The 26,273-nt window shown below is 47.7% G+C and overlaps 1 protein-coding gene across 1 annotated transcript; it reads left to right on the top strand.

The window, feature by feature from the left end:
* The first annotated feature begins 21,567 nt into the window (after window positions 1-21,567).
* On the top strand, window positions 21,568-25,849 carry ZFP36L2 (ZFP36 like 2 zinc finger CCCH-type). The gene is made up of 2 exons (XM_086927802.1): window positions 21,568-21,834; window positions 22,728-25,849. The coding sequence occupies exons 1-2, from the start codon at window positions 21,784-21,786 to the stop codon at window positions 23,970-23,972; spliced, it is 1,296 nt and encodes a 431-aa protein (XP_086783928.1). The 5' UTR covers window positions 21,568-21,783; the 3' UTR covers window positions 23,973-25,849.
* The last annotated feature ends 424 nt before the right edge of the window (window positions 25,850-26,273 follow it).

Here is a 26,273-nt window from a genome sequence, read left to right on the forward strand (position 1 = left end):
TCAGTGTAGGTGACAAAGGACGTCCATGAAGCGTTGTTTTTAGGTTGAGTGTTAGTTATGCCTATGGAGCAGGAGTATCGACTTACGTCGTTGATGAGATCATTCCTTATGTTGTCGGTCTTTTGCTTGAAGAAAGCAGAGAAGTCTTCGCAACTTGGAATATCCTTTGCTGAGCTGTTAGGTTGTGGAGGCTGCGTCTTGGTTTGGGTTTTGACTAGCTCGAACAGTTTTCTTGGTCGGTTTTTTGCTTGGTCCAGCTGTTGGCTAAAGAAGCCTGATTTTGATCGTTTGATTTTTCTGAAGTAAGCGTTTCTCTTACTCTTAAGTGCTCTAAGGTGCCGTGCTGAGGGGTCCGATCTCCACGTGCGCTCTGCCATGCGCATAGCACGTCTGTCCTCATTGAGTCTACCATCATACCATGGGTTCGAGTTCTTGGTGGCGACTCTCTTCATTTGCAGGGGTGCGGCTTCATTGATTATTGTAGACATAGGGATTTCAGACTCAGCCCTTTCATGGATAACATCATTCCTCAGCGACAGGTCCCAAACTGTCACCCTTGGCCCTTTTCAATCTAAGGAGAAAAAGGTGTCCTCTGGAGTTCCTCAAGGGTCCATCCTGAGTCCCCTTCTTTTTAATATTTACCTCATCCCACTCCTTGCCTTGATTGAATCATTCGGCATACCCGTCACCTCTTATGCCGATGATACTCAGTTGATCGTACCCCTAGAGGACAACTCAAACAAAGCTGAGCTCAATCTTAAAAACTGCTTAACTTCGGTCTTCCAATGGATGGACACCAACCACCTCCGTTGCAACTCTAGCAAAACAGAGATCCTCCCCATCGGAAAGAACACCTCCTTCTGCCCAGCCCTTTGGTGGCCGGATAACTCTGTTGCCCCTCCCCAGACCGTCACATCAGCTAGAAACCTCGGCGTATTATTTGACTCAGACCTATCATTCGACCAACACGCCAGGAATGTTGCCGGCAGATGCTTCGGGATAATTAAATCACTTAGAAAGTTTTTTTACTTTCTCCCCCTTGAGGCCAGGAAAACTGTAACAGTAGCCCTCATAATCTTGCGCGTTGACTACTGTAACGGCCTCCTGGCCGGGACTAAAAAATCCACTCTGACCAAACTCCAAAGCGTCCTTCACACGGCTGCCTGCTTGGTCCTAAAATTACCCCGCAAATCCTCAATTTCTGCAGCCCTAAAAACCCTGCATTGGCTACCCCTCCATAAAAGAATACTCTTCAAAATACTTACTGTTGCCTTTCGGGCGTTTTACAACACTGGTCCTAAATACTTAACCAGACGCTTCAAACCGAGTCGCTCTCTTCGTTCTGCCCAAGACAATCTCATGTCCTCCGCCAGGTACAACCTGAAGTTAAAAGGTGGAAAAACTCTAAGCTCCCTGGCCATCAAAGCTTGGAACAGCATGCCTAAACACCTGAGACAACAGACCCTAGAGAAGCCTTTCAGGAAACTTCTTAAAACTTGGATTTTTAACCTTCCCGACGACTGGACCAGAGCCGCCATCTAGCCTTCCTTTGCGCCTCCTGGACCGGGCATTTAGGATCTTCAGCGCCATGATGCTCCCTCCGGAGCGAACGCTGCGCTTTAGAAATACTCCCTCAAATATCAAATAAAACGCGGCACGCGCACACGAGCGCGTGGTTGTGCTAACATGCACTGTGTCCGAACCGCAGTTTTGTTAGACTTTTGTAGGTCGCCTACTATAATCTAGCCAACAAACTTTGCTAAAGTTTGAGCTATTGGTCCTGTAAATTACACATTTTTTATTTATGTGTTGGTTTTGAAAATAGCTAAATTAATAGCTTTGTCATTTAAAATGCCAATACTTTTATCTTTTGCAAATGTGACACCTATATCATTTGTAATGTAACATGTTTTGTATTTACGTGACTTAAATGTATTGATATTACAAATAACAATGGATTTTAATTTTTTTAAATAGTGAATACTTAAATAAAAGTTATTGTAATTTATAATGGCAATAGCTTAAAGTTTTGTAAATTACTTTTGTGAAGATTATGTTCAGTGTATTTTTTTGTGACGAAAAGTCAAGAACAGAAGTGAAATATTAACATCTTTTTGTAACATTTGTAATAAAGCTTGAAACATTGAGAGAACATATTTGAACCAGTTGTTGTTGAATGGTTGCACAGATTAATACTGTGGTGGCACTGAGTGATGTTGTGGTGGCGACGAGTGATGCTGTGGTGGCAACGAGTGATGCTGTGGCGTTCAGTGATGCTGTGGTAGCACATAGTGATGCTGTGGTGCCCCTGAGTGATACTGTGGTGCCCCTGAGTGATGCTGTGGTGGTGCGATAGATAGAGTGAGGGCGATAGATAGCTAGAGGGAGGGCATAAGATAGATAGAGTGAGTGCGATAGACAGATAGAGTGAGGGCGATAGATAGAGTGAGGGCGATAGATAGATGTGTGTGGTTGTGTGTGTGTGTGTGTGTGGTTGTGTGTGTGGTTGTGTGTGTGGTTGTATGTGTGGCTGTGTGTGAGGTTGGGTGTGGTTGTGTGTGTGGTTTTGTGTGTGGTTGTGTGTGTGGTTGTATGTGTGATTGTGTGTGTGTAGTTGTGTGTGTGGTGTTGTGTGTGGTTGTGTGTGGGGTGGTGTGTGTGTTTGTGTGTGTGGTTGTGTGTGTGTGGTTGTGTGTGTGTTAGTGTGTAAGATTGTGTGTGTGGTGTGGTTGTGTGTGTTTGTGTGGTTGTGTGTGTGTGGTTGTATGTGTGTGTGGTTGTATGTATGTGTGTGTGTGTGGTTAGAGAAGGATGTATGTGGAAGAGAGCAGCAGTTTTGCACAGCAGAAGAGAACAGGGAGTTAAAGAAGGAGGCGGGTGGAAGAGAGCAGCAGATCAGCACAGGAGAAGAGAACAGAGAGTTAAAGAAAGAGGCAGCGTGGAAGAGAGCAGCAGATCAGCACAGCAAAAGAGAACGGGGAGTTAAAGAAGGGGGTGGGTGGAAGAGAGCAGCAGATCAGCACAGGAGAAGAGAACAGGGAGCGAGAGAAGAAGGCGGGTGGAAGAGAGCAGCAGATCAGCTCGGGAGAAGAGAACAGTGAGTTGGAGCAGGAGGTGGGTGGAAGAGAGCAGCATCACAGCGCAGCAGAATAGAACATGGAGTTAAAGAAGGAGGTGGGTGGAAGAGAGCAGCAGATCTGCTTAGGAGAAGAGAACAGGGAGTTAAAGAAGGAGGTGGGGTGAAAGGGAGCAGCATATCAGCACAGGAGAGGAGAACAGGGAGTTCAAAAGGAGGCGGTGGAAGAGAACAGCAGATCAGCACAGGAGAAGAGAACAGGGAGTTAGACAAAGAGGCGGGTGGAAGAGAACAGAAGATTAGTACAGGAGAAGAAAACAGGGAGTTACAGAAGGAGGCGGGTGGAAGAGAGCAGCAGATCAGCACAGGAGAAGAGAAGAGAACAGGGAGTTAGAGAAGGAGGCAGAGTGGAAGAGAGCAGCAGATCAGCATGGGAGAAGAGAAGAGAACAGGGAGTTAGAGAAGGAGGCGATGAAAGAGAGGAGCAGATCAGCACAGCAGAAGAGAACAGGGAGTTAAAGAAGGAGGCGGCGTGGAAGAGAGCAGCAGATCAGCACAGCAAAAGAGAACAGGGAGATAAAGAAGGAGGCGGGTGGAAGAAAGTAGCAGATTAGCACTGGAGAAGAGAACAGGGAGTTAACGAAGGAGGCAGGGTGGAAGAGAGCAGCAGATCAGCAGACGGAGAAAAAAACAGGGAGTTAACGAAGGAGGTGGGGTGGAAGAGAACAGCAGATCGACACAGGAGAAGAGAACCGGGAGTTACTAAAAGGAGGCGGTGGAAAAGAACAGCAGATCAGTACAGGAGAAGAGAACAGGGAGTTAGAGAAGGAGGCGGGGTGAAAGAGAACAGAAGATCAGCACCGGAGAAGAGAACAAGGAGTTTCTAAAAGGAGGCAGATGGAAGAGAGCAAAAAGATCATCACAGGATATGGCAACAAGGAGTTAGAGAATGGGGCGGGTGAAAGAGAAGAGCAGATCAGCACAGGAGAAGAGAACAGGGAGTTAGAGAAGGGGGCGGGGTGAAAGGGAGCAGCATATCGGCACAGGAGAGGAGAACAGGGAGTTCAAAAGGAGGCAGGTGGAAGAGAACAGAAGATTAGTACAGGAGAAGAAAACAGGGAGTTAAAGGAAGGAGGTGGGTGGAAAAGAGCAGCAGATAAGCACAGGAGAAGAGAACAGGGAGTTAAAGAAGGAGGTGGGGTGGAAGAGAGCAACAGAACAGCACAGGAGAAGAGAACAGTGAGTTAAAGAAGGAGGCGGGTGGAAGAGAACAGCAGATCGGCACAGGAGAAGAGAACCGGGAGTTACTAAAAGGACGGGGTGGAAAAGAACAGCAGATCAGTACAGGAGAAGAACAGGGAGGTAGAGAAGGAGGCGGGGTGAAAGAGAACAGCAGATCAGCACCGGAGAAGAGAAAAGGGAGTTAGAGAAGGAGGCGGATGGAAGAGAGCAAAAAGATCATCACAGGAGAAGGCAACAAGGAGTTAGAGAATGGGGCGGGTGAAAGAGAAGAGCAGATCAGCACAGGAGAAGCTAACAGGGAGTTAGAGAAGGGGGCGGGTGGAAGAGAGCAGCAGATCAGCAGGGGGTGTGAGGTTGAGGGTGTGAGGGAGGGTGAGGGGATGTGAGGTGAGGGTATGAGAGGGTGGGTGAGAGGGTGTGTGAGGGTGAGGGGGTGAGAGGGTGGGTGAGGATGGGTGAGGGGGTGGGTGAGGGGATGTGAGAGTGAGGGGATGTGAGGCTGAGGGGATATGAGGGTGAGGGGGTGTGGGTGTGTGAGGGTGAGAGGTTGTGTGAGGGTGAGAGGTTGTGTGAGGGTGAGAGGGTGTGTGAGGGTGAGTGTGTGTGAGGGTGAGTGTGTGTGAGGGTGTGTGAGGATGAGGGGGTGTGAGGATGAGGGGGTGTGAGGGTGAGGGGGTGTGAGAGTGAGCGGGGTGTGAGGGTGAGGGGGTGTGAGGGTGTGTGGGGATGTGAGGGGGGAAGTGAGGGTGAGAGGGTTGTGAGGGTATGTGAGGGTGAGAGGGTGTGAGGGTGTGTGAGGGTGAGGAGGTGTGAGGGGGTGGGTCCGAAGTAAATGGTGGCAGGGCAGACATCATAAGACAGAGAGAAGAGACTGCGTTGTGACTGCGCTGGTCAGTTTCAGAATCAGGAGGGGCAGAGTCAGCACAGTCTGCGAGGGATCAACGTGTCTAGAGGCAAAGCATAGCGGATGTAGCATTGCAGCTAGCAAGTCGAGTGTTTTTAAGCCGAGTGTCCCTAGAGAGATGGCAACTCAGCAACAGCATTTGAGGAGTAAGGCTACTGTAAACCAGCATGGTAGGCTTTCACTTTCGTCCAGAAAAAAAGGTGCAGAGAACGCCGAACAAGACACGGCTTCCCCGCTAAATGGATGCAAAAAAAACAAGCTCTCTGCATTGCTGTGGCGGGGAAGGGGGTGGGGGGGTGGCCGGAGCGGCAGCCTTTGAAGTCTGATGCCGAGGCACAGACAAATGGTGGTGTGTGATTTGGCAGGATGTGCATGCGCATCAGATCAAAGGAAGGGTGGGAGCGACATCGGCGAGCGAGGGGTGAGGGGGTGTGCAGCCTGGTGAGCTGAAGTGGCAGCAGAGGTGGAGCACGGCGCGCGCACGAGGGCGTGGTTGTGCTCACATGCACTGTGTCCGATCCGCAGTTTTGTTAGACTTTTTAGGTCGCCTACTATAATCTCGCCAACAAGCATTGCCAAAGCAATGCCTTAGGCTTGACCTAAAAAAATACCAACTTGTTCTGGAGCCATCATACTTCCTTTTCACAGCCAGCTAGGGTGTAGAGTTATTTCTTTTATGTCCTACCTTTATGTTGTATATAAACTCGTGCACAGTTACGCGCCAAGTTTACTTTTTTATAGGGCCTGTGTACCTTCTCCATGGTTTCCAACTCCAGCTTAGCCAGTTGGAAATTCGTGGCGCAGGACGTGGTCTCCCATGTTCTAATAAACTTCCCTCGGAAATATTATCATCTGCCCTGCCTGCTTAATGATCCTAACTCATCCCCACACAGGGGTTAGGAGTTTCCTCCTTTGTTGTTTTACACCTTTAAACGGTGAAGGTTTGCCCGGGTGTTTTTTTCTCTCTCTGGGTACTGTGAGTCGCCCAGCCCGTGGAAATTCTCCACACCCACGAAAATTCCCCACACCAACCTAGCAAGTCCTGATGAAGCACTAATGGGTTGGGGCGGGGATGTAAGGGGCTTCGGACCAATTATAAAAAAAAACAGCCAAATTACTTGTAAGGCGCAGGGTTGGAGGGATGCATTTGTTCTTTTCTTAACTCCTGCTGTGAGCGAGCTGCGAGTATAATTTAGAAGGGCTCCCAGCGTGGTTCCTAATCCTGTAAATCCACTTTAAAATCTGAGCAGCCACTGGGGTAATTATTGGGCTGCGCCGTGTACTGCGAGGATAAGTGTGCGGGGGAGGAGGGGCGTGCCTCAGACCCCACAGGGTGCTGCTGTATACCCAACCATAAGAGGTAAGACTCATATCTGCCCACAGAGACGAGGAGACTTCGGTTTAGTTCAAATGGTTAATGTCGGCGCAGTTATACATGAAGAAACTTTTTTCCGGCTTTTCGAACTATTGATTGGCTGGTTAGATCTCGGATTTGGACGCTAGGGGGCGGTGTCGCCTGCAGAAACTGGGCCCCGACATCGAAAAATGCTTTATTGAACAGAGTGGTTTTTAACAAAGTAAAAGAAAAATGAACTCAGCAAGACGTATGATCCGAGACAACTCTTATGAGCTCAGTCAAATTAAATCTTCCGCGTGCGTATAAGTGTGGTGTTCGTTTGCTTCATAAACAACACCTTTATTAGGAGGGACTTGTTTTGACTTTGAAACGGCGAATCTTGTATTTCACACTTCAACTATTTAAAATCGAACTTACGTAATAGGTTCCGTTATGCAGTTGGTAACTAACCACTCAAAAAGTCTTTCAGTTCCGGTAGAGGTGAATCTTTGAAGGGGCCACCCTCCATCCAAACGAAAGAGACGGCAAGCAAGCGCGCGCAGTAAACAAATGGACAGACTTAGTCATACAGGCTAGGCATAACAGAGGGAGCCAAACAAATACGCTGGGGCAGATTTACAATTCCTGGCGCATCCCTGCAAATCAGCAGGGATGCGCCAGGACAATTACGACACGCATTACAATCCTTGCGCCACCACGGATGCGCCACATTTACAATGCGGCATGCCATGGCGCAAGGAAATGCAGATGCGTGTCGCATCTGCCGGCGTAAGGTTGGCGCAATGCTGGAGTCGGGTCGCGAGCGCAATGCAACTCCAGCACTGTTCCAACCCAGACAGTCTGCAACATTGGTGCGTCAAGCCTTACGCCTGCTTCAAGTAGGCGTAAGGTTTTGACGCAGCGGCGTCGGAAAAGTGACTGAGTGAAATCTTGTAGATTTCACTCAGGCACTTTTCCGAGGCGTTCCTGCGCCGGAACGCCCACCCACCCTGCGCCGCAACGCCGACTTGAAACCTGACGCAGGTTTCATGTGGCGCAGGGCTTTACAACATGCTGCATCTCCCTAGATGCGTCACGTTGTAAATCAGTCGCAGCATCGCGCTAGCTTTATGCTGCGTCACAGAAGTGATGCAACAGCAGTGCAAAAGTGGAGCACGGGGCTTGTAAATCTGCCCCGCAGAGTGGAAGTGGTTTGGCATGACCTCAGCATGTAAAGGGCGAGCTATCCCCATAGACGCTTCTCGGTGGTTGCGCCTAACGGTTTAGGCAACACATGAAGGAAGGCTCAGTTTTTAAGGGTTGTTTCCACAGTAAGTAACAGGGCAGACATACATGCTTGGAACATCATGGCATGCAGTCTTATTTGCATGTCTCTAGCACCAGGACCAAGTTGGCGGCCTCCTTTGATCTCGGGGGCCGCCCTAATTACAACTGCAGCGGTGAGTTCCTTTGTGGAAGATGACCCTGCTCAGGCGGTCACTTCGGGATGCACTGTAGACTGGCCGGCTCCCACTACTCCAGTGTCTCTCCCACAGCACCAAACCAAGAATACCTTTCCTCCATTTATAAACCCCCCTACTCTGGCTATGGAGCCTTCATGCTCCACAGCGCCAGGCTACCACCCCCTTCCTATAGTTGGCGCCCAGAACGAGCTCAAGAACAGCTCTCGGCTGCAGCAACCAGCCTTCGCCCACCACCACCCTTCTATTCCTACAGCCATCACCATCTCGGGATCCCTCCATGCCCATGATCACTGCCTGTGAATGCAACTGCACCCTGAAGACCTAGCTAAATGAGCACCGCAAAAAACCCCAGCAATGGCGAGAAGTTCTTGCTCTGTAAATATGTAATATATATTTGTCCAACCTTGATCACTTCAACTTTTCTTAAAATGGTTATCTTGAGTGAAATTGCAACTTGTATATATGTGACTCTAACCACTAGCATCTGTAGTAGACGTATGCACTTACTACCATTCTTGTGTGAGTTTAAAATGTATCTGTTTAGTATCTTTAATGTAATTCATGTACTCTGAAGTCCTTATGTAATGTAACTGGTTCTATTGTAAGCGCTCTGACACCTTCAGGTAAAGTTTGCACTATATAAAAACGCATAAATAAAGAATTAAATCTCTGGTGTGGTGTACATGCCTTAGACTCGCTGGTGCATGTGCTTTTTGTGATGTATGCTACATATTTGGCCAGGATTGGACTGGGACACAAAGGAGGCTCCGGCACAAGAATAAAAGTGCCCCCATTGGCAAATTAGATAGCTAGAAAGTAGCCCATTATTGCAAATTAGGGCAGCTGTTTACTTGTAAAGACATGCTGTATGAGTGGGGAAGTGTGGCTCACTGGTTAGAGGAGGCAGACCTGGAAGCAGAGGTCAGCCCGGGACCAGGGTTCAATTCCTGGCTCGGCAGGGTCCTGAGTCCGACAATTCTCGCTCCGGTGCCTACTCGATTCACGGGTTCACACTCTGCGACTCTGGGCAATAGCTTGCTTAATCTCCACAACGGCCCCTCGCGGTGGGATGCCTGGCTTTCACCTTGTGGATACCATGCCGGGGTTATCTCACAGGGGAATACCAGGACGGGTTCCCTAAGCAAGCGCTTACATACCGGGTCGGTGATTTGCGCTATATAAATACATGTACATTTACATTTACATAAGTGTTTTGCAAAGATTGGGAGACTGCATAGATTTTAGCCGGCTGTAGGCAATACTCAGGTAATATCAGGAAAATCAACAAAAAAAACGGCCAACCGGACCATGAAACAGCAAAAAAAAGGCCCATACACTGGCTTGTCAGACCAGCCCATCAGGCACTGCCTCAATTGCACTATAGGCAATTCGGACCATGTTATTTGGCCAAGGACTGCATCAAACGATCCAAATCTACTGATTTGCGCAGTTGGCGCCTACTTTTTCGGCAACACAAAAAATTTGAGTCATGTTACATCAGTGGGGTAAGCTGTTGGCTGACCGCACTAAGCTGTCCAAGCCAGCCCCCTCAGCATGAAGAGAATGACCAACAATCCTTTGCATGCATTGAAATACCTACCTCGAAGCTGCTTCTGGAGGTACAGATGCCAATGTACTTTGCAGGTTTGACAATGATTTTGTGAATTGTGTAAGTGAAATTAAGGCTGACGGCAGTGCTGAAACATCACCCATGTATGCGTGAGACTAGCTTACTGCCATTCAGACTCACACATTTTGAGGTCAGGTTGGTATCTCACTCAAAGCAAGCTGAGGGTCACACTTTGAGGGAAGGTCTGGAACCAGAACTCTAAGGCTCAGATTTTCTAAAAGAGCGCTGAACGCAGTGCAGCAGCCACAAATGCTACACAGTGTTGCTGACAGGAAGGGAGCAGGAGAACGCCAACTCTACAGACATGGCTCCTCCTCCCACGCCCAGCACGGATTTCAGCTGCTGTGCACCAGGCACACACCTTAGCGCCATAGTGCTAGGGTGCATGCCTGCATCTAGAAAAGGTTTTTGACCGAATGGGTACCCTTCCTGTACAATATACCATGGCTAGACACTCTTTAAAACTTTTCCTACTTTGTATGTGTGCTACACAGTGCAGAGCACATGCCAAGTTAGAAAAGAAAGTAAAAATAAAAACATTTCTCCTCATAACACCTGCTTTGAAATGGCATTTTTTTTGGTGCTAAACCCGGTCTACTATTGGTTGCAGATAGGGTGTTGTGTCAAAAGGCATGGGTGGTAGCATGCAAGAGCCCACTAAGTAACACAACCAGTGCTCCGCGCAGCTTTGCAGTACTGTCAGGGTACTTTCCAGCACAAAACAAGCTTTGATCTTGAAATTAAATTAGGAAAAAAAAACATTTTGTGCTACACCAGTGCAAAATGTTTATAAAACTACCCCTGTATGTACTTCCATGCAGAGCTCTGCGGTGTGCAGACTAGCTCCAAGAAGCTGTGGGGACTTCAGGAAACACCACAACCGTACTCATTCTACAGAGCCTTTCAATTGATGAGAGCACCACCTTTGAGCACATTAAAGCGCAGTTCCATTACTTTTATGAATCATTATTTACCTTAGTAAGGTTTTGCGGCCACATGCATCAACCTATTTAGGAAGTGCAAACGGTGCGAATCGGTAAATTCGGCCGTTTGCGATTCCTAAATAGGTTTTTGGGATGCATCAAACATTTTTGGCAAAATCGCTATTTTTAGCGAATTCCAAAAATGCGATTGCTTTTAAGGAACCGCAAATTTGCAATTCCTTAAAAGCAATGCATGATTGCTTTTAAAATTGCGAATTCGCAATTAGGGGGTGCAATTACCACAAGGGTGAACCTCGTGGTAATTTGCGAAAAAGTATTAAAATGCCCAAAATTGCATTTTACACACTGTCATGTTACACACACATGTCCTTAGGACGTGTGTGTGAAACATGCACTTTAAAATACATTTCAGGGGTGCGGGGGGGGGTCCTTTGGACCCCCCCCCCTGCACCCATGGAATGCATTAACATTTTGCGAATCGCTAATTGAAATTTGCAAAATGTCAATGCCTTCCCATTGATTCCTACAGGCCTTTTGGCCCCTAGGAATCAATGGGAATTGCGAAATCGCAAATTAGAATTCGCATAATATTTGCGATTCGGTAAAAATTGCGATTTTTACTGAATCGCAAATATTATGCGATTAAAATCATGCATCCCATTTTGCAATTCCTTATTTGCGATTCCCTAAAAATCGCAAATAAGGAATCGCAAAACCATGCAATGATGCATGTGGCCGTTGGTGTTATTTATTTAGCTTGATCGGTTTATCATTTTAGTGATATCCCTTCCCATTAGTGTCAAAGGTTGTATGATACTTGTGGGGCAGATGGGAGGAGGACATTGATGGAATTTGAAGACTGCTGTCTTTCCGGTCAAATAATGGATGCATAGACACCACTGCATGATACAATACTGGTTGACTGGCACAAGAGTTTGAGATGCAAAACAAATTGGAGATATGGATAACCTATGGAAATACAACAGGACTTTGGCTAAGTGCGTGTCAGACATAACCAGGATTGTGAGGCGGTGATATTTTTCATATAATTATGGATTTGCCGCTTTTGCCACATAATCCATCATCTGCTGCATAATCTGGAGATTTTAACAAAAATGTGTTTACATCTCAACCAGTTCAAAAGTTATACAAAATCCAGTGACGTGTTTCAGCGCAGTGAAACGCCTATTGCAAAAATTGTCTGTTCACATTTCTGTTGATTATTGCTATATTTGGATGGTAACTTGCACTAATGAGGTGCAACTTATACCCAGCCAGTGTAAACAGTAGAAAATAATGAAATACTACCACAAAATGTGCTGCATAATTTAGATGACCCTGATGCATAATTCCAGTGGCCTTGACAATAACTATATTATTAGTATAAATGATTATGTATAAAACAGTATTCTTGGTTATGTAATATCGAAAGCGTATGGTTCCTAAACTAATAAAAACAATGTTAACGTTTATGTGATGCCACTTCCTTTTATAGAGTCAAACATGTCAAGTAGTTCTCAGTGCTAAGAACTTTTCAAACCGTGGACGCTCTGTATATGTCATGTGCTTCTCAAATGAATACTGCCATTTCCTATGATATGTGTGTTATGCAATTTCCTGTGATGTCATCATCATGCAAAAGAGTGTCATGTAATGATATTTCAGGAATGCTGTCATAATGCTATACAGAGGTTTAGAATCCGAAAATGCTGCTACTTTTAGTCACAGAAATCGGACATTCATGACATGGCCAAGAATGCATATTTAAAATGGCTTTTGGATGCATACTTTTGGATATATATTGTATAGCATGCCTGCACGGATTGCTGTAGGAGCCAAACGTATGCTATAGGTAGTGTGTGTCGCATCTGCATGCCAGACCTAGTGTAGAATGCATTCAGCGACTAGTAATCTGCTACTGGACTAGTGTGGTGTTGCATGCTGTGGCTTTGTTAATGACAGTAAAGGCTACATGGCTAGTGCAGGCCTTCGTGAATCTCTTGCCGACATATCCATTTGACTCTCTATCTAAACTTCAGAGTAATTAATGTATTTTTTATATGAACCCCAAAATTTACCTCAACTACAACAGCCTGTTTTGCTGCTATCTGCACACATTTGTTGGGGGAACACTGGGTCGCGTTTTACCGGGACTACACCACTTCCGCTTTCCACATTAGCGGAGTGGTTAGCGCTCTAGCCTGCTGTTAGGATGGGCTACTTAGCCCTCTCGTCGCCCTGAGCGCGCAGCGATCGCGCGCAGGGAAGCGCCAGTGACGCGCCTGAGACAAGCCAGAGAGAGGCCCGTCTGCGCCCGTCCGCGACAGGACGTGGCCGGGGGCCGGTAACCATGACCGATCAACGAGCACACCGACTAAGTTACACCTCACAGGTACTACTAAATATACTGCGTAACTCCGCCAGCGACTGTTCTAACAGGTTGATAGACAATATTGAGGGTCCATTCTCCTGTCGTCACTGTAAAACTCAATTTGAGGCCCCCACGAGCACAGCACATATTTCTAATCCTCGCTTTCACATTGATCATCATGAAATAAGGCATCCATCTGACGATTCAACCAATATCAAGATTAAGACCACCAGCAAAAACATGCTTTGTAATATCAGGTCACTATCAAAACATGCCGTCGAAGTATGGGATCTGATCTCCAGTAGGGAGCCGGACCTATGCTTCTTGACAGAAACCTGGCTTAAACCCCATTTAACACCCGTTATAACACTGGGAATCCCTATAGGCTACAAAATAGCCAGGATGGATCGGCCATTGAAAATCGGTGGCGGGATAGCGATAGTACACAAGGAGGAAATCAATGTTAACATTCTGGATGAAATATGTACCCCTGAGCTAGAACTTATGATTTTTAATCTTAACTTTTCTACAAAATCTAGCAGGAAAGGAGCGTTAATATACCGCCCCCCTGGTCCATGTAAAAATACCTCTGTGACATTAATGGAAGCTCTGGCACCCTATGTATGTGATAACTCAGACTTCCTTCTCTTAGGGGACTTCAACATTCACAGTGAGGTCGTAAACAGCTCTGAAGTTAAAACCTTTATTAGTGATCTAAGCTCACTAGGTTTAAAACAGATCAACAACGGGCCCACCCACACGGCGGGACACACGTTGGACCTAATCTTCACTAACTCTTTATCTATCGAATGCTCCCTCCCTTACCAAGTAGACTGGACAGATCACTATGTTCTGGAATTCTTCACCCCCCCTCCCACCCCTCACACCCAAAAACATCAGACCTTACCCTGTAAAAGAAGACCCTGGCACAGATTAACTCAGGAAAACTTCTGTAAAGCATTTGGAAAGCCCACAATGAGTGGGAATGACAACATAGATAAAGCCTTACAAGAATATGAAGAAATGCTGTCACATACAATTGATAAGACCATCCCTCTGAGAACTTTTAAACCTAAACCCACTCCTAAACAGGAGATATGGTTCTCGGAAAGCCTGAGACTATCCAAACAAGCCACACGGAAGTTAGAAAAGAAATGGAGGGTCTCCCGCGTAGACAGCGACAAACATATCTACAAAGAGTCTTTGAAGGCATACCACAAAGAAATCCGATCAGCACGGAAGAGCCATATAGCCTCACAGCTTTTGGTGGCCGGCAATAACTCCAAGACTCTGTATCAGATTTTATTGACCTTCACTAAACCTACTGCCTGTGAAAGTCCGGAAGTGGCATCGCAACAATTATGCGACAATATTTCTCAATTCTTTACAAATAAAATCAATGCCATTTATGACAAAATCCTACTTTCCAACTCGACACACAATACTACAAACAACCTCATAATAAATCCTGCTAGTCCTCTCCCTTCTGAGAACTCCCTCTCTGTGTTCCCCCCTATTCAGATTGAGGAAGTACTGGCGCTTACGTCCCAGATAAAGAGTGGCTCCCCCACAGACACTATCCCAGCACGTATTATGCCCACTCTAGCTAAAGCCCTAGGACCTACCATCCAGAGATTAATAAATCTCTCACTTAGTACGGGGCAGGTCCCACTTGGATGGAAAAAGGCATTGGTTAAACCTCTCAGGAAAAATACCACCATTTCCTGGAGTGAGCTTAACAATCTCAGACCAATATCCTTACTCCCCTTCTTGGGCAAAATCACAGAAAAACATGTGAATAAACATCTGTCGAGATACATTGAGTCTGCAGGAGTACTGGATCCATCGCAATCGGGCTTTAGGCCCAAACACAGTACGGAGACCGCTTTAATGTCAGTCGCAGACGATTTGCATATGTACCAGGATGGGGGGTTTTCCGTCATCCTGGTACTACTAGATCTGTCTGCGGCGTTTGACACCGTATCTCACCCCATTCTCATGACCAGGCTGGAAAACATCGGCCTAAAAGATGAAGCCCTCGAATGGGTAAAGAGTTTCCTAACCAATCGGACCCAACAGGTAATCATGGGCAATTTTCGGTCAGAGGAAGTTGAGATCACCAAGGGGGTGCCACAGGGCTCATGCTTGAGCCCAACTCTTTTCAACATATATGTGGCACCCCTGGCTAACATCTTGAGAGCATATGGATTTGTTCCTATATCCTATGCTGACGATACTCAACTCCTCTTTCCCTTTAAAACCTTAACACCCGAAGTCAGGAACTCCTTCTCCTTGGGAATGAAAGCGGTAGCACACTGGATGTCTTCCAACTTTTTACAATGCAATGTTGGAAAGACGGAAGTCATGTTGTTTGGGGGGGTAAGACAACTCTGGACTCCGGACTGGTGGCCACAAGACCTTGGCCCAGTACCAGAGCCGAAACCATCTGTAAAAAACCTGGGGGTCCGGCTGGACCAGGAACTTTCCCTCAAGCAACACGCCAACCAGGTGGTGGGATCCTGCCTCCACATAATTGGTATGCTACGCAAAATCTTCCCCCTCCTGCCAGATGCCAGCAGAAGAACATTGGTACAGGCACTAGTCATAAGCCGTCTTGACTATTGTAACGGCCTGTTGCTAGCTGCCAATGAGGGAGTCATGGCAAGACTGCAGGTAGTCCAGAATACGGCTGCCCGGCTAGTCCTAAATGCGCCCCCTCGCTCCCCTTCTAAACCCCTACTGGAAAAGCTTCATTGGCTACCCATCAGACAGAGGGCAAAATTCAAGGTATGCTGTACCATACATAAGAGTCTCAATGGTATGGGTCCGACATACCTGGCCACCAAATTTGTCCCCTACAAGCCCTCCCGCCCTCTTCGTTCGAGCGAACAAGGCCTTCTAGTAGTGCCTAGGGCAAGGAAGGCAAGACAGGGCAGTAAAGCTCTCTCAATAGCTGGACCGTCTCTTTGGAACAGCCTTCCCAATTCCTTAAGGCTTTGCACAGAATACCTTCCTTTCAGGAAGATGCTAAAGACCCTCCTTTTCAGCTCCTAGACAGCTCACGTTCTCCCGATCGCACTGTGGCAGATGTCAAAAGCGCGGAGATGCTCCCATGGGAGTCGATACCAGCGCTATACAAGCCAGTAAATAAATAAATAAATAAATAAATTTATTTTTCAAATTCACACCATATAACTGCATGGGTGAGTGATAAGTATAAAACCTCACATCTAGAGGCAGTTCGGAATTCAAGGCGGAGGGAAAAAACTGTTAAAAATAGATATGCAAAGGGAGAAAGTTCTGCCAGCAGAAAGAGGTTTAGTGTATGGATGAGGCATTTATGGACCAGGTGAGCTACAGTTACCTCTTGTAAGGTGGCTTTGTGGGTTACTGTGCCTGTTGTAGCGAGTTGTGCAACTTGTGTGTCACAGATTTGAACCTGGACAGTGATGACATGGGGTGCCTTACTCTTGACATTGCCAAATTGAGTAAAATTGATTAATAAAACCACATATGAAGAGTGGCCTTTGATTTTGTGGTTAGTCATAAACAAAGTAGCAATATTTCCCACCTCTTGATCATGTGATTACTTTGGCTGCATTTCTTTCACTAGTTGACAAGATGGCTCAATGGATTAATTCTAAACTTTGAGGACTAGAAGATTTGTGTAAAAGATGTGGCCAAAAGATGTTGGAAGTCATTATTATAGCGACAGGTAGCTATTTAAAGCTAGATAGACTCCCGATTAGAACAGAATCCGAACAGGCTTTAAGAGAGAACGAAAAGAATAGAGAGTCCAGTCTTTGATCCCATCTTTTATGTTATGATTTAATGACCACTGAATGCTAGTTTTAATTGAGTTGGGTAATAAGAACATCTACTAATAAAAGTGCCAAGAGCCCATTTATTTGGTGTTGCACATGTTTTATATTCATGTTCGCCGCTCTCTGTTATGCTCCTAGACCTGCGTTTGGTTAATGTAATAACCTAGTAGGTTAATGCGGCTGCTGCACAAAAGTGTTGGACCGCACGTCATAGGTTAGAAATCTTGAAGGAACGCCTCATCCTTATGAAGCCACTAAACAGAACACAGTAGAGCTGGCGGTGACAGCACATAATAATAAAAGCATCAAAAGACTTTTCTCACGTGCTGCATAAGTGGTCACTAATATTAATTAAAAACACTTGTAGTCTCTCTGTTTTAGAGATTGTAACATTTGGAGTGACATATTTATAAACATTACAATCTATACTACTATTATAAAGAGAGAACTGTGTCCTTTGAGCCAGGTAAACTCGGAAAGTACACCACCAATCGCAACACCCAATACAGCGTTGGAAAGGGGGGGTCCTGTAGATGGACATAGGCTATAAAAAATATAAAAATAAACGTTATTTAAAAAATAAACAATAAAAAAAAGTAGTCCCTAAGAAGGAGCGCCGGCCGTGTGCGCTAACAACGTGGACGTGCGTGCTGACATCATCTAGCGCGGGATGGAGCGGTGGACAGCAGCAGTGAAGTCGGGCTGAGATACATGAAGCCCTTGGAGGAGCGGAACGTGTGCGGCTCAGAGAAGCGATGGGAGGAGGCGGAACGAGGAGCGGTGAAGTCAGGCTGATGGGAGGAGGCGGAACGAGGAGCGGTGAAGTCGGGCTGATGGGAGGAGGCGGAACGAGGAGCGGTGAAGTCGGGCTGATGGGAGGAGGCGGAACGAGGAGCGGTGAAGTCGGGCTGATGTGAGGAGGCGGAACGAGGAGCAGTGAAGTTAGGCTGAGGTAAGTGAAGCGCTGGAGCGCTGGGAGGAGGCGGAACGTGTGCGGCTGAGTGAAGCGCAGGGAGGAGTGGAAATGTCGTGGCGGGCGGGGGCCGGCGCGGGAGTGCACGCAAGGCGGAACGTGTGCGGCTGAGTGAAGCGTGGGGAGGAGTGGAAATGTTGTGGCGGGCGGGGGCCGGGGTGGGAGTGCACGCAAGCCTGAAATGCTGCCCCCAGCCCCCTTCTGCCCCAGGCAACGCTGGGGCTGGCTGCTAGTTATTAATAAACTCAATGGTACTCAGGGGCACTAGAAATAGGCATTACTGGAGGACCAAATTATGCCCTCTGCTTGTATATTGTGCAGAAGAACCTTGGAGCTATAGTTATACTCACAAATATGCTATTATCCAACTGGTCCACAAGTAGGGGCAGAGCCAGGTTTTTAACGCCTACTGGAATTTAAGCAGGTCCTTCTCCGAGCAAACAGTCAGAGGAAGAGTGTACCGGTGAGATGCTGCTACTACTAAGAGGGCCCCACCGCCAACAGAACACGTAGTCTTCAGACTTTTCAGCAGTATTGATCTGCTAACCTTAATATGTGTTGTGGGAGGCCCTAGGTAAGTGGGATGACAACAGTGGTTGTTTATCGGCATATAGAGCTTTCTGCACTAGGCACATAGACTTGAGCATGCTTGGCTTGGTGTAGAGTGCACTGTGGCCTGAGCTAGGATAAATGTTGGCCCCTCTACCATTCATGTTTGCAGTACTGATCTGGTGAACAGTGCATGTTTGAAATGGTGCATGATGCTTTCTTAGGCTGGTCTGCGGTGCACAGTTGGGTTGATGTAAGGTGCCTGGTCAGAATGGTGTAGGATTCGCGGTTGGGATGGCGTAAAGGGCATTGAGGAGCTGGTGTGAGATACATCTTGTGGCGGCCTCGCATTGAGGATCTGGTGTGAGATACATCTTGTGGCGGCCTCGCATTGAGGAGCTGGTGTGAGATACATCTTGTGGCGGCCTCGCAGTGCACACTTGTACAGATGAGTATCTGGAGTGCTGTAGGATAAATTATGGCTCCTGGAGACATTTAGGCAATGTACTCCCAGAACCTAGCACTCAAGAATGTAACTATTTAAACAGATGACAGCTAAGACAAGACAGCAAGCAATGAACTGCTGCATTTGGAGCAGGGTATGCAGACGTCCTTAGGAGAATGCATGCAGGGTTGAGGTAAGTGTGTACACAGAAGTCTTGCGTACGGACTTTTGTGGACAGTCCCAGTTTTCATAAGACTGTCCTGGTGCCTTGTAATGAGCCAATGAGACATTACATTTGAAGAATGCTGAACACCCCTCGATCACAAGAACACTCCGGACATTCAAAGCACAACATAACATTACATACATAACATTCTACAAGCTGACATTCCAGACTAGAAGTACATTGCATCACCACTACATGCCTAGACGCTTTTGTTAATGTTCAATGCTTGTCCCGGTGTTTGAGGCAAAGGTCAGGTCATCCTGGAAAAGCCAAATTGAAAGGTATGCTCTCCTTTTACGGGTGCCTCTGACGTGTGAAAAATAGTTTTAATTCGTTTATCTGTTTCTGCCAGGACCTCTGTCTGCAGCACAGCAGAGAGAGAGTGGCCTGCTCCTGCTTAGTAGTTATGTAAATGTAGCCTTCTAAATATGCGAGTAGGCACACATTTACAAACCTAGCATATATATAGGCACACGTTTACAATGCTAGAAAAAAAACCGCGACAGGCCACATATAGAAGTAAAACTAAAGGCTGCTTTTATGTCTGACCGGTTTTTGCTTCTCAAAATCTGGTCACTGTGCATGCCTTGTCTGTGCACAGTACCCTTTGCACATTTGTGTTAATGCATGGTCACTGTGCACCGTACCCGTTGCTCATTTGTGTTAGTGCATGGTCACTGTGCACAGTACCCGTTGCACATTTGTGTCAGTGCAACGAATACCACAGAGGCCTTCCCTCCCGCCGCGTGTTTGCACAGGGCACTCGGTTGCTGACCTTGGCGGCTCGGCTGCAGCCGCTGGGAGAGAGCAGAGAACACGTCACTCATTAACCAGCCTGTGCCTCGTGGCCTGGCCGCGTGTACTGTCAGCACTGGCTGTGGCGGGTAACCTCGCTTATTCCCGCCCCGCGCCCGCAGGGTGCTCACCCGACTCCCCGGAGTGTCGTCTGCTGCAAGTGACCATGCAGCATCTTAACATGTGCGTGGATCGCGGGGCGCTAATGCAACACGGGAAGGAATCTGGCAGCTGAACACTACTATGGATTGTTTCAAACAGCTCTGAAACACGGAAGTGTTCGCACGAGGCAGGAAAGAGGGTGTGATAAGGATGAAACGTGTTTGGAGAAGGGAGAGGGTGTTGTCAAATGCGCCACATTGCAACTTTAGTTTCAAATGCCCTCCTATTGTCCATGCCAGGCCTAGTGTTCAATCGGCCTTGGTGTTTTCCTCAGGAATGCACTTCGAGACTCTCGGTTTTCATGTTTTATAATACAAATACTAGACAATAAAATGTAAAGTGACGTCAGCTAAAAAGTCAAACGCCGCTCTGATTCCTATGGCAAGACGGTAGGTGACTTATTTTCAGCCCTTCACTTCCGGGTGCAGCAGGGAGTCTGTGCACGCGGGGTCGGGCTGCCCTGGTTGTTTCCAGGCACTGGGGCCGGTTAGGTTCGGGTGCCTGTTTCCATGCAACTCTTGCATTCTGCAGCGGGTGTTGGTGCAGGGGAGTCCGGCGGGCAAGCGATCCCTGGGAAAGCCCGTGCCGCTTGCAGCCTCACTGCGACGTCCGCCTCAACACACCCGGCTGCTGCGGGCGGGCGGGCGGGCCCGGCCTCCCCGGCTCTGCTCGCCCGCCGTATCTGGCAGACGTTCAAGGTCTTGTGACGTGACGAACGAGCCAAACTCCGTGGCCTATGACCTCTCCTCCCTTGAGCTACAGCAGAGTCTGGTACACTCCCTCCCCTTCCGCGTCCTGGCACTACTCTCATGGGTGGGGCCTCCGCCTAGCACTTTTGTGTTACGGTGTGATGGGGGAGGGGGTGCTAGGAAGGGGGCACAGCAGTGTTGCGTGCAGGGGACACGGTTTTACGTCATCGTTCCCTCTGAGCGGGTAGGGTACCCCAAGAATTCGCAAGCAGCCAGGAGCTCCTCCCCGCCGATGCTGATAAACTTGCCGCCTTTTTTCTAGCCCCGCAAACACGGATTGCTTTTTGTTATGAATTTCATTCTCAAAAGGTACCCTTTAATTTGCGCTGCTGCGACCGATAACTCATTGGATCACGAAAACTGCAGCCTTTATGGAGTGTGCAAAAAAGGAGTAAAACTACAGTGAAGGAATGCTGTGGCGAGGGCTCTTCTACCAGGGCAGAGCGAAGAAGCTGCTTCGAAGGAACACCAGGTGTTACCATTCAAACACGAAATTATATTTAATAAAAATACTATAAATTGCATGCATGTTGCCATTTACGCTCATGATCTGAAATGCACGTTTAAAAAGAAAACGCCTTATACACAATAAGGACACGTTGCAGAAACCAATGGCTGCTGCAGCTTCAGAGCCGCACTCCAAAGCAAGAAGCTGCATGCTGATCCCCGCGCGCTCCGTGGAACTCTGCGCTCTCTTAGCAGCCGCTGGGACTTTACCCTCTGAGGGTCAGCGCCGAGAAAAAACCCTCCCGCAACCAATCAGGAGTTCGTATCAGGGAACGTCACAATGGGAGGGACGGGAGGCGTCGCCTAGAGACCCCGTCCGAGACTCCATTCGGTCCCTCCCCCCGCGCGCCCTTCTAGCGTTTATATTGAGTGCGCGGGGTGGCAGAGAAGTTCCAGCAGATCGTGCCTCGCGCCTCTGACGCTCGTCTATATACCCGGCACAAGCGGGACTTGGGGGGGCTCTCCGCGCTGAGCCCGCAACTCATAGTCGTGGCTTTTTTTGAGACTTCAGCGAAATCGGGATCTCTCGGGTCTCCAGCCCCCGATCGCCCTCCCCGGAGCTGGAGATGTCTACCGCCTTGCTGTCCGCGTTCTACGACATCGACTTTCTGTGCAAGGTAGGCATGGCTGCCTCAATTCTGTGCTTCTTGTAGATCAGTGAGAAAGCAGTGTGTGCTCGGCACAGTGTGAGATGGACTGGGCTGCCTGTCGGCCATACTGGAGTTTACTGTTTGGGCATTTACCGTTGAAAAGAATCAAGGCGTCTTGTTTTATAAAGAACTACAAAACTACGGGGTGTACAAAAAATGCTCAAATCAACTTTTTTTTTTTTAAATGAAAAAAAAGTAGCCGTTAACAACGTGTTCTTTTTGCTGCGAGTTACACTAAGGCTTCTATAGGAATTGAAATGACGCAGCATTTTTTTTAAACCAGAAGTACCTGAATGTATTGGTTAGAAAAATTGTTTACTTACGTTTAAAGTTATTAACACTTGCTTTCACGTTTAATATGGATGGTTAGTCTTTTAAAACGGCTACTACCAAACCAGTTTCAAAGGATCTGTGAAAGGGCTTTAAAGCTAAACTTGCAGCAGTTGTGCTGCCTCCTGGTTCTCTAAAGTAACAGGGTGCTGCTCAATCCGGCCTCACTAGATCCCCAAATGATTGAGGTTTAAGGGACGCAAAGAGTTGGGGAAGTTTGGGTCGACTCTTTGTGAAATGTGGTGGTCTCTTGTCATGGGTGGGGACAGTCTCCTGAACTCCACGCTATGGCCCTAGTGTCCCCCGTCCTAGTAAAAGATGAAGCAGCCCCCATCCTTGTAGTGCATGTTTTTCTTGTTTTGAGGGCCAGAAATCTATCTGTAGCAATTAACCTTTTAAACTAACAGCATATTGCAGGAAGTTCGTGTATATATTGTGGTTAAGAGTTTCTCGATTAGCATTTGTATGTTCTCATATCACTTAAATAAGATTTTGCTTTACTTACACATGTTTCCCTCTTGTTCCAACAGCAGACGGAAAAGTCCCTGAACACGCTAAACCTGAACAGCATGCTGGACAAGAAGGCCGTGGGCAGCCCTCTGTCCCCAGGCGGGGGCTCGGGGGGCCTGGGGCCGGCCTTCCTCCGCCGCCACTCCACCAGCAACCTGCAGGCGCTGCACAACCAGCACAACTCTGCCAAGCTGCTCATGCCGCCCCCCGGGACCGGCTCGAACTCGGCCTTCGGGAGCCTGAAAGAAAGCGGCCCGGTGTCCCCGCCGCCGCCGACGGGGCTCCCCTCCAACAACCCCAGCTCCACGGCGCTCATGAACCGCGAGAACCGCTTCAGGGACCGCTCCTTCAGCGAGACGAGCGACCGCAGCGCGCAGCTGATGGCGCAGCTCCAGCAGCAGCTGAAGGCGGCGGCGGCCGGTGGCTCGTCGCAGGCCGGCGGGGCGCAGATCAACTCGACCCGCTACAAGACGGAGCTGTGCCGGCCCTACGAGGAGAGCGGCGCCTGCAAGTACGGCGACAAGTGCCAGTTCGCCCACGGCTACCACGAGCTGCGCAGCCTGACGCGCCACCCCAAGTACAAGACGGAGCTGTGCCGCACCTTCCACACGGTGGGCTTCTGCCCCTACGGGCCGCGCTGCCACTTCATCCACAACGCCGAGGAGCGGCGCCAGGCCGCGCCCTCCTCCCCCTCCCGCGGGGACTTCAACTTCAACAGCAGCAGCGGGGGCCCGAGGGGGCCCGGCGAGCGGCCGCGCCTCCAGCACAGCCTCAGCTTCTCCGGCTTCCCCAGCGCGGCGCAGACCGGGGGGCCCGAGCTGGCCGAGCCCCGCACGCCGCCCCCCTTGCTCTCGCAGCTCTACGCCGAGGAGCTGCAGCTGCTCTCGGCCGCCAACAATGCCTTCGCCTTCTCGGCCGGCCACGAGCTGGGCAACCTGCTGTCGCCGCTGGCCATCCAGACGCAGAACATGCACAACCAGCAGTACTGCCAGCAGCATCACCAGCAGCAGCGCCCCGGGGGCAGCCCCCCGCCCCGGGACCCCCAGCCACCCGCTGCATCCTTCTTCCAGCCGCTGCTCCGGCGCCTCTCGGAGTCTCCGGTCTTCGACGCGCCTCCCAGCCCCCCTGACTCCCTGTCAGACCGGGAGAGTTACCTGAGTGGCTCCCTCAGCAGCTCCGGCTCCTTGAGCGGGTCCGAGTCCCCCGGGCTGGACTCGGGTCGCCGCCTGCCCATCTTCAGCCGTATCTCCGTCTCTGACGATTGAGGCGACTGCCCAGGGCGTGTGGGTGGAGACCAGGGGGGCCACAGACTGTACCCATGGCATCAATTGGCACAGACCCTCTGGTCAAAAACTGTAAGGGCGCCCGGAAACTGAACAAAACTATCTGCAAGAGGCAAAGACACTGCCCCTGTCAAGAGAACAAACCTATTTTTTTAGGACTGTGGGATGAGGGTGGGGGTGAATGGACACTTGTACAGCCGCATGTTAGACACATGTATGTACAGTAACGTTAGACATGTTTGTACCAGCAACAGGCTAGACACGAATGACCCTTAAAACATGTCTTGGACATATGCACTTGTCTGTGCCAACCGCATGATGTCCTGTGCACACGTGCACAAGCAGCATTCCATCTCTTAGTAAAACAGTGAAGCATTTTGTGCACACAACTTGCAGTTCTACATTCTCCAAAACATTTTTTTTGCGAGATTTATAAGAAAAGTGTTCCTTTATACGACCTAGTAATCTAAAATCCTAAGATTTTTTTAAAAGCAAAAAATGCAACATCCTGCCAAGAATATGCCTTGATAAGTCAATTCCTTCTTTTTTTTTTTTTATGAATGCTGAGACTTCCATTCCAAAGTTCTTGTGCCCCTCCCCCAACATTATGATCTTTTTGTTTTCCCCAAGACCACCACTAGGTGGGTGTTTGGTTTAGAACAATTTTCCCCTTTGATATACTTGGAAGCACTCAAGTGAGACTAGTTTCTAATTTTTTTTGGAGAATAACTGCTGATTTTTTTTTTAAGCTGTTTTTTGAGTTGCTGGCGGTATAGCTGCAACACCAACATGAAAACTATTTAACTTATTTATTATCTTGTGGAAAGTATACATTGGTAATTTGTTCATACTGTATTTATCGGGTATGATGAAAAAGCAATAGATATATATTCTTTTATTATGTTAAATTATGATTGCCATTATTAATCTGCAAAAATGTGGAGTGTATGTTCTTTTCACAGTAATATATGCCTTTTTTTGTAACTTCACCTGGTTATTTTATTGTAAATGAGTAAAATCTTAATTTAAGAGATTGTATGTAATATTTATTTCATTAATTTCTTTCCTTTTGTTTACGTAAATGAACGATTGCATGATTTCTTGTTACAGAAATCTGGCTCTATGCTGTGGAAGTAGTTTGAGGAATGTTCTATGGATTTTTTTTTATTTAGAATGTAATGGTTTGTAGCCCGTCCACGTCAGACCTGAAACTACTTTGCAATCAGATTCCAAAGTAGTCAATCTAAATCATTGTCTAAATTAACCAAAAAGTATTCAGCGTTGCCTAAATCACAATTCACACTGTGATAGAGTATGTAGCAATAAAGGGGTTTGGAGGGGGTGGGGGGTGGCTTGGGCAGAGTTCCCAGTATTATGTTCTCACAGTGCCTTCTCCAAGGGTCCATGCTTGCCTTACATCTTCCTCAACCAAATGAGTATTTTTTCTTAATGCTTGATGATTTGAATGTAGGGACGGGTTTGTACATGTTTTACCACTTTTTATGAGGCCAACTTTTTGGATCTGACACCGTTATGCAGTACATCGACATATCTTGTTTAAATAAAATTCCAAAATTGTATTTACTTTTTCCTTGCGTAGAAAGTTTGGAGTTCTCCACTACTTTCTTGGACGGTGGATAACTGAGAACTAGCTTTAGTTTGTACATAGTAGGCACAGAATTGAGCACTGTGTACTCATTTTGGGCTACTGTAGCAGACATGTTTTTGAATGTAACTAAAGGATAAGTCAATGTTTGTTATATATTTTGGGGAGTCAGTTCACTACAAATTGAGTGTGAGGCTGTAAACTTTGTACTGTAAATGTTTTGTAGTTCTCCCAATAAAATTTTTGGACAGAACATTTTATTGTTTCAAGCCCTTGTATGTACATTGATTCTTGTTACTGTCCCAACTTTCCAGCAACGAAACGACTGCAGCACAAGCTGGCTGGGTGCCAACGCTAGTAATAGGCCTAGAAGTTTCCAAGTGTTTCTGCTGACCAAGTTTTAGTGGGGAAATGGGTGTGTCGGATATAAGCAGCGATGCATGTTTCTTTTAAATGCCCTAGATTTCCTCGAATTGTTTGAGTCCTGCTTGTGCACAGGACTTTGACTGCGAAGGAACGCATATGGCCCCCTGTTCGATCTTGCCTCGCTGAAAAGACAATGTAAACTTGACAGGGACCTCTTTCTTTTCAGTATCTTGACGCTCTCTTGTCCCTGTCATTCTAAATGTGGGGTGGCTTTTGTATTTAATATGTAAATTCGTATTGCTTTCGCCTGC

Source organism: Lissotriton vulgaris, chromosome 6 (assembly GCF_964263255.1).
Source record: "Lissotriton vulgaris chromosome 6, aLisVul1.2, whole genome shotgun sequence".
NCBI lineage: Eukaryota > Metazoa > Chordata > Amphibia > Caudata > Salamandridae > Lissotriton > Lissotriton vulgaris.